At 51.1% G+C, this 9,121-nt stretch overlaps 1 protein-coding gene across 1 annotated transcript; it reads right to left on the bottom strand.

Annotated features, from left to right (window-relative positions):
- Positions 1-3,935: 3,935 nt before the first annotated feature.
- Positions 3,936-8,274, bottom strand: si:dkey-234i14.6 (uncharacterized). Its single transcript, XM_051073436.1, is given in 6 exon segments — positions 3,936-4,106; positions 6,119-6,422; positions 6,424-6,654; positions 6,657-7,031; positions 7,033-7,261; positions 7,263-8,274. Coding segments are annotated over 6 exon segments (1,746 nt in total). The 5' UTR covers positions 7,835-8,274; the 3' UTR covers positions 3,936-4,071.
- Positions 8,275-9,121: the final 847 nt, after the last annotated feature.

Here is a 9,121-nt window from a genome sequence, read left to right as displayed (position 1 = left end):
CATACACATATCAAATATAACCTATCTCAGTAATCAACAACACATATTCATGCACACATACTGTTCCTCATTTTGCAGGCAAATGCTAAACTGTAGCCTTGAAGTCATAGTTGTGGCCTCAATGAAAAGAACACAGCGGCACATAAATAAACATTGAGCAACACAGAGACAAAACCAGATAAGCATCAGCTGAAAGGCCACTGAGTGCAGTAATGAGTCACACACCTATCAACACACACACTGCAAGCATAAAAAATGATTTATACTCTTCTTGCATCTCTTTTTCTTTGCATCTCACTCTTCCTCTCTATTTTATTTATTCAAAGGGCTGTTTTCATGCTAATAGAGAGTCTTAATGTTACATCTCACCTTCAGCTGTTTACTGTATTGTAGCAATATGTGCTACTTATAACACATATTACAAATTACTCTTCTACTGTGTTTTAGGGTAAATATCTCATCCTATAACTCAGCAGTGTATCTTGTATCTTATATATATATATATATATCTACCTGTATCAAAGTTGAGGACTCGTGCTGCCTCCCCCTCCACGGTGACTGCCACATTGTCCCCTTCAATGTAAGCAGCACTGATGCGTCTGTGTGACAACTGAATCTCAAAGAGGCGGCGGCTGCACTGCATGTGGTGGAGCGTCACATCACTGAGACGAGGCTCTATGTCCGTCTTATAGGCATTAAAGGACTGGTGGAAAATGTTCTTCATGATCTGAGCAGCAAAACAGACACGGTTACAGGATATTTCTTGTGTTTTACAGCATTTACACACATGTATGAAACCTCTGATAACCATCCTCCAATGGAATACCATACAGAGAATACTGACGACTGTGAAAACATGACAGTGTGTAAAAAAATATGCTTATTGTAATCCCAGAAGGGTTGAATCAAGGGCAACTGGACTTCACCTCTCTTCCAGGAGGCTTATTCAGTTCTGAGAGATAAGATAAGTGAAGATGCCTCTTAGGTGAGAGGTAAAACATCTCAATACAATATCTCTAATTGATCATATTCTGCTTTTCTTTGTCATGTGTCATATTAAATTACACATCTCTTCATTTTGGATTGTGGGTTGGGTGAACCAAACATTTTCAAGACAATCATTCTAGGCTCCAAGAAATTGTAATGGGCATGTTATTATTTGAAATTATTTTTTGACATTTCATACACAAAATATTTATAGAATAGTTGAGAAAATAATCAGCTTAATCAATAATGATAATAACAATTGAGTTGTGGTGCTAATTCAAGCTTTGTCTTTTAGCAGTGCACTATAGGTCAAGACCAAGTCACACTTGTAAAGTGACATGCTTTGTTGTATTGTTTCTTCTATGTATACAAAAGTAAGTGTCTATTTTACCATCTGTGGTGACTTATAAAACAGACATATGGTTTTATATTGAGGAACACTGAGGATAAAAATGTGTCTGATTGCTGTGTGCCTCCTCAACTGATTCCACAGTAATTGTAGGTATTGAGTGACAAGCCTTTCTCTGGCTCTGTCGCCCTGCTCAGCTCTGCTCTTCTTCGACCCATACTTGCACAGTCATCTGTTACCAAGTAACAGTGCATCTGAATGGCCACCCACATAGCAACAAGCGTTCCAAGGATGGTCTTGCTACGTACCTGTGTGTACTATGCTACACGCCGTGGCCGCAGGCTCTACATGATCAGAGCACAGTGCTTGACATGAAAACCCTGAACCATAAGTTTAAATAAAACACCAACTGCCCGATGGCTGTTACTCCATCCACAGCCTGTTTTTGAGCACAGGAAGAAAAAAAAAAAGCTGCCCTCCATTTATTCACTGATGTGTAACAGCAGGGTACAGATGGCCTCTGCACGCACACACACACACATTCACTGGTGAGGTCTACTTTCTCCTCTCCTCCCCCTTTTCCCATTTCTTCAGCTCTGTTTTTGCTCAGACACACTCATACTCAAGTAGGTCTACAGACTTGAACACTCATGCATGTAAACACATACAGACGCTAATGGACTCACACAATATTGCAGTCACAGGCCATTTGCCGTATGAAAGGTGAGGAATAAGTAGGTAGGCAAGGCAACACTGCACTGTGGGCAGAGTTTTTTTTTTTTTTTTTTATCTCTCTTTCACTTGCATCAACACGGAAATACAGCTGCAGATCCATCACACCTAGAGTCTTTATCAAAAAGAGTGAGCAGCAAACAAAAGCTCTAAAAAAGATCGAAAAGAGAAAGAGTCTCACAGAGGAGTTGGCCGTGTGCCTGAGGAAACGAACCATCTTGGTGTCAGAGGTGGGGCAGACGAGGGCCATGTAGCGGTTCCTGAAGGTGCCGTAGATCTTAAGGTGGAAGCCAGGTTTGGTTGTTGAGTTTCGGTGCTCTCGGAGGGCCTCCACTCCGTAAGCGGACAGGTCAAAGTAGAGGCTGTGGGCACGGATCTCAGGAGTGGGTACCTGAAGTTAACGGGCGGGGCAGAAGAGACACTAGATCTAATCGTTTCCTCATTTAGACATTAACAATATATCTTCTTAGTAAGTCTAATTCACAACATACACACATGCACCCTATGATGTGGCGAAAAGACTTTGAACATTATCTAAACACCATCTATGCCTGTGGGGCTGTTGTCACTTGAGTGGAGATTAAGAATGGCTTGATTTTTATTCAGTGGTTCAATCTGGCAGTGACTCCCCATTTTCCCCTCAAGCCAAAATTGATCAATTTTCTTTTCAATGACATAAACCAGCCAAGTGGGATCAAACAGGATTTAGTGCAGCCAAGGGAGATAGCGAGGGAACAGAGCAGCGACTGGGAGGGGATGGAAGGGACGGTAGGGCCAACCAGGTCATATCCTGGGAGGTAAATTCAATCACTACAGGAAACAGCCAGGGAGAAAAGGGGCCAATAAAAGGCAGCCACACAGCCACTAAAGAGAATGTGATATGAATGGTGATGGTGACATAAAATAGCAAGGGAGACTATGCTTGTGTTCAGTATGAGTCATATCTTAGCCTGGAAGCTTTTCACCTTGACCTGTTTATTTGTTTTTCCAATCAGTCTTCTCTGTTGTACAGATTGTCATTGTATCTAATTCTAAGAGCAACCTTTTATCTACACAAGTTATTGTACGTGAATCATACAATTACAAGTGATGGCTAATGTCTGGGGATCTGCACAGGATTAGAAGCAGACTGCTGCTGTAAATATCATTTGTCTGCATTTTGAATGTCTCCACCTCAGTGGACCAGCAAGGATGTGATGTTTGTTTGTTAGTCTGTCTGAGCAACACTTCTGCCTGAATAAGTGCCCAAAGCCTGGTTGGCTGTCTGTGCTGCACCATATTCCAAATGTTTCTAGGCTCATTCTGTCTTAATATGAAGCTTATATAATATTACAAAGTCAAAGAAAGAATGAATTATATCATTTTTAGGGGAATTTTGTAAGTATTCCATATTTATTTGGTCAGAATCTGTGGGTCTCTTGGTAATATGACTGAGTCACCATTCAAGGAACCATCTGCTTATATAATGACAAGTAACCTTTTGTGCACTATGTGAAAAACATTGCATCTGATATCTTCATTCATATTCACCTGGCAGGGAACAGATTAGGAGTCTGTCCAGGGGGAGGCATAACGAATCTAAAGCTTTATCATGGCCATCACCTGCCTCCATCAGAGCAACAGCTGCTCTCATCAGATTCAATGAGTAAATCAAAATATTGCCAGTGTTGATGCTGAAAGATCCAACAGTCTGCTGAAATCTGGCTGTTTATATGAGAGTCAGATATTGTGTTCAGCTGCTACGGGCAGGTCCACATTACTGTTTGCTCAGATCAGCTTTATGAGGCCAAATAAAATCGCCTTCACTGCAATATCCTGTTTCTATTCTTTAAACAAACACCAACCAGGTGTGCGTGCTGACCTGTCTCTGGTCTAGTCTCTCTATCGTCGCATTAGCTCCATAGGCATGGCAGGACTCCACAGTATAGTCAGAGCTGATGCCCAGCACCGAGCAGGATTCGCCGCACGACCCATCAGCCACCACAATCACACTTGGCCAGTTACTATGCGGGATGCGGCGCAGGTATTCCTCTGTGAACTAAAACAAGAAGAGAAACACAAAAAAGTCTTGGATCACATAGTTTCACGTAGAGCCTAGTTTCACATTGAAAAGAGGTCACCCTATTAACTGAGGGATAAAGTAACAATATACATTTACTGTGCTGAAGCAGAACTTGTAAATACTGACTTTCCAGGTCACTGGAGCTAAATGGTAAATGGACTGCACCTATATAGTACTACACACACTACATTTCACATGCACCCATTCACACACACATTCATTTGGGGTTCAGTATATTGCCCAAGGACAGTTTGACATGCAGGCTTCCAGGGCCAGGGATTGAACTGCTGACCCTCTGGTTAGTGGACAACACACCCTGTGCTCTGGGTGTAGTAATTAAGTATTGTGTAAAAATCATTCAAGAAGCTTGTATTATGAACATTATTAAAGTGTTCTGTGTTTTTATGCTAATATATGCAGGTCAGTTGGACCTGCTGGTTCCTTTAAAAGACTTTTTACAGGTCTCCAGGGCTACAACTAATCATTATTTTCCAACTGTTTAGCCAGCTAGTCTGTAACAGCCTGGCTTGTCACAGTTTGCTAAAGTTTAGTTTGTTTTGCCCAAACAACAGTCAAAGTGTTATGAAGCGCCTTGGCGCTGAAAAAGGGAGGACTCAAAGATGCGGATTCACCAGGGCGCTTTATTGTCCAAAGAATAACAAGGAGGCATCATGACAGTACCCCCCCCCTTAACGACTGCTTCCAGTCGCCAATGTCAGCTAGGCAACACCCGTGGTGCGGGCTTGTCCGGATGTGTGGCGTGGAACTCCCTTATTAATGCCGGATCCAGGATAGCAGCGGTGGGAACCCAGCTGCGCTCCTCCGACCCATACCCCTCCCAATCCACCAGGTACTGGAAGCCCCGCCCCCTCCGCCGGACATCAAGGAGGCGGTTGATAGTATATGCCGGCGCTCCGTCGATGATCTGCGGAGGGGGCGGAGCGGGGGCCGGAGGTTGCAGTGGGTCGCCGAGGTGGGGCTTGAGCTGGGACACATGGAAGACAGGGTGGACCTTCATGGAGGGGGGAAGGTCCAGCTTGAGGACCACCGGATTGACCACCTCCAGGATGCGGAAAGGGCCGATGTACCGGGGAGCTAGTTTCCTGGAGGTGGCCTGCAGGGGGAGGTTCCTGGTGGACAGCCACACTGACTGTCCAATCTGGTACAGGGGAGCCAGGGTCCGGTGGCGATCAGCGGTCCGGCGGTTCTGTTCGGTGGTCCGGATGGAGCGCCTGGCGAGTCCGACGCCAGTTGCGGCAGCGGCGGAGGTGATGCTGAACGGACGGGACCGCGATCTCCTCCTCCTGGGCCGGGAACAGTGGGGGCAGGTAACCTAGTGAGGCTTCGAAGGGGGAGAGACCGGTGGCAGCAGAGGTGTGGGTGTTGTGGGCGTATTCAACCCAGGGAAGCTGCTCCGACCAGGAGGAGGGATCCGCTGCACAGACACACCTGAGCGTGGACTCGAGGTGTTGATTTGCCCGCTCGGTCTGCCCGTTGGTCTGGGGATGGTAGCCCGATGAAAGGCTCACTGTGGCTCCCAGCGCCCGGCAGAAGGCCCTCCAGACCCGGGAGGTGAACTGGGGTCCGCGGTCGGAGACAATGTCCAAGGGGATACCATGGAGACGAAACACATGGGTGACGAGGAGTTGGGCTGTCTCGGAGGCAGAGGGGAGCTTGGGGAGAGGGACAAAATGAACAGATTTAGAAAAGCGATCGATGATGGTGAGGATGATGGTGTTACCATGGGAGCGGGGCAAACCAGAAACAAAGTCCAAGGCTATGTGAGGCCTTTCCCCTGACACAGACCGAGCAGGCTGCCACGAAACGCTGAGCATTCTCTTCAATAGTGGGCCACCAGAAGAACCGCCGGAGGAGATGCAGGGTCCGGGAGAGTCCGGGGTGACAGGATCAGCGGGAGGAGTGAGCCCACTGGAGGACGGCGGAACGGGCTCCCTGGGGAACAAAAGCCCGGTTAGGGGGACCGTTACCTGGGTCAGGGTCCGTGCGGAGTCCCTCCTGGATTTGGCTCTGGAGTTCCCAGGTAACGGCCCCGAGCACCCGGAAGGGCGACACGATAGTGGCTGGAGAGGGTATGTCCTCGTCGGGAGAGTGCTGGCGGGACAGCGCATCAGGCTTAGCGTTGCGGGTTCCTGGTCTGAAAGTCAATATGAAATTAAAACGGGTGAAAAACAGCTGCCAGCGTGCCTGGCGGGAGTTGAGCCGCTTGGCGAACTGGATGTAGGAGAGATTTTTGTGGTCTGTCCACACTACGAATGGCTGTTCCGCTCCCCTCTAGCCAGTGTCGCCACTCCTCCAGTGCCAGCTTCACCGCCAGGAGCTCTCTGTTCCCCACATCATAGTTCCGCTCTGCCGGGGACAGTCGGCGGGAGAAGAAGGCGCAGGGGTGGAGCTTGCCCTCCTCCTCGGCGCGCTGGGACAGGACGGCCCCCACCCCGGAGTCTGAGGCGTCTACCTCTACTATAAACTGTCTAGAGGGATCAGGCTGGGTCATGATAGGGGCGGTGGAAGGGGCGGAGTTTTTAGTTTTACGAACGCCGCCTCAGCCGGGGGAGACCAGTGAAAGGGCTTAGCAGGAGAGGTGAGCTGGGTGAGCGGGGAGGCGAGCTGGCTGTAGTTCCGGATGAACCTCCGGTAAAAGTTAGCGAAGCCCAGGAACTGTTGGAGCTTGCGCCGGGTGGAGGGACGGGGCCACTCCACCACCGCCTTGACCTTCTCGGGGTCGGCCAGGATTTGTCCTGGACCCACACAGAACCCCAGGAAGCTGACGGTGGTGGAGTGGAAGAGGCACTTCTCAGCTTTCACAAACAGCTGATTCTCCAGGAGCCGCTGGAGAACAGAGCGGACATGGACCTGGTGGGCTTCAAGGGTGGGGGAAAACACGAAGGATATCGTCAAGGTACACGAAGACGAAGTGATTGAGGAAGTCCCGGAGGACGTCATTAATCAGGTGCTGGAACACCGCGGGCGCGTTGGTTAAGCCGAAGGGCATCACGAGATACTCGAAGTGGCCGAGGGGGGTATTAAACCCCGTTTTCCACTCGTCCCCCTCCCGAATTCGGACCAGATGGTATGCGTTACGCAGGTCTAGTTTAGTAAAATATCGAGCTCCTGAGGAGCTCGAAGGCCGAATTCAGGAGGGGGGGCGGGTACTTATTACGCACGGTGATGCGGTTCAAACCCCGGAAGTCTATGCATGGCCGAAGAGAGCCGTCCTTCTTCCCCACGAAGAAGAACCCGGCCCCCAGAGGAGAAGAAGAGGGCCGGATGAGACCCGCGGCGAGAGACTCTCGGATATACTGCTCCATTGACTCCCTCTCGGGCCGCGACAAGCTGTACAGCTTGCTGGAGGGGAATGACGCGCCCGGGAGGAGGTCAATGGAGCAGTCGTACGGCCGGTGAGGGGGGAGTGACGTGGCGCGGTGCTTGCAGAAGACGGGTGCGAGGTCGTGATACTCGGGGGGCACAGAGCTGAGGTCGGAGGGATCCGGGACTGGAGCGGCCACGCCAGGCGCCGGTGGAAGCGCCGACTGTAAACAGACAGCGTGGCACATGGCGCTCCAGCCCAGCACCCGACCCCCCCGCCAGTCTATGTGGGGATTGTGGAGCTGGAACCAAGGGAACCCCAGGATCACCGAAGTGGAGGAAGTGGAGAGGATAAAAAAAACGGAGGTGTTCGCGGTCATTGCCAGAAACTATAACTTCTAGAGGAGGAGTGCAATGGGTGACGTGGGCAAGGCGGTGACCATCAAGTGCGGTGACAACTAGGGGGACTTCCAGGGGTTCGGGGGATATGCGATTCTTAGCGCACCAGGCCGCCTCCACAACAGGGATTTATTCTTACTTAGAGTATTGCTCACCACTAACCTCGGCACTAGGGGTGAGCCCGGCCTTTTGGGCGGACCGGGGAGGCAGACATGAAGTGACCAGGGGCACCACAGTAAATGCACCGACCTTCCCTGACTCGTGACTCTCTCTCCTCCGGGGTGAGGCGTGCCCTGCCCAGCTGCATGGGCTCACAGGTGTCGGGGGATAATCCACGCTCCCCGCCAGGGGCCGTGGAAGACCGGAGACGCCGAGGAGGGGGGGGGCGGTGGAGCCGGCCGGCTGGTGGAGGTGGCGTGCCTCTCCCGAGCGTTGTCCAGGCGCACCGCGAGGGATACGAGGGCGTCCAGCGTCGACGGTTCGTCCCGGGCGGCGAGCTCATCCTTGAGCCGCTCGGCGAGTCCCCGGATGAAGATGCCCCGAAGGGCGGATTCGTCCCACCCGGTCTCCGCAGCCAGGATCCGGAACTCCACCGCGTATTTTGCCACCGACCGGGTCCCCTGAGAGAGGGCGAGGAGGCGCTGGGCGACATTGCCGGCGTGGTCGGGCAAGTCAAACACCGCACGGAACAGAGTCAGGAAGTCGTTGAGGGAGCGAGTGCTCCAGGGTCTCTGGGAACCCTCTGCCTCTGCCCAGGCGAGGGCGCGTCCCTGTAGCAGCCCGACCACATAGCTGATCTTTTTGTGCTCGGTGTCATAACACAGCGGCTTGAGGGCGAAGACTTTTGGCACTGGAGCAGGAAGCCTCGACAATTCCCCAGGGTGTCGTCGTAGACCTCGGGGTGAGGTAGGCGGGGTTCAGGGGAGCGTGAAGCAGTGGCCACGGCCGAGGGAACCGCCGCGGCAGCGGACAAGCTCGTTGAGCTTCGTGTGGAGGTGTTGGTTCTCAGTCTGCAGCAGGGAGAGGGCCTGCTCATGCTGGCGGAGGCAAGCGCTCTGCTGTAGGATGAATTCTCTCAGGTCCACCCCGGTGAGATTGTCCGCTGAGTCCATTCTGTTGGCCAGTTCTTCTGTTATGAAGCGCCTTGGCGCTGAAAAAGGGAGGACTCAAAGATGCGGATTCACCAGGGCGCTTTATTGTCCAAAGAAAACAAGGAGCCAAAAGGGCTGGGGAAGAACACAAAGAGGCCGCCAAAAGAGCGGTGGGTC

Source organism: Lates calcarifer, linkage group LG10 (assembly GCF_001640805.2).
Source record: "Lates calcarifer isolate ASB-BC8 linkage group LG10, TLL_Latcal_v3, whole genome shotgun sequence".
NCBI lineage: Eukaryota > Metazoa > Chordata > Actinopteri > Centropomidae > Lates > Lates calcarifer.
Note: the sequence above shows the minus strand (reverse complement) of the source record. Positions and strands in the feature narration are given on the sequence as shown.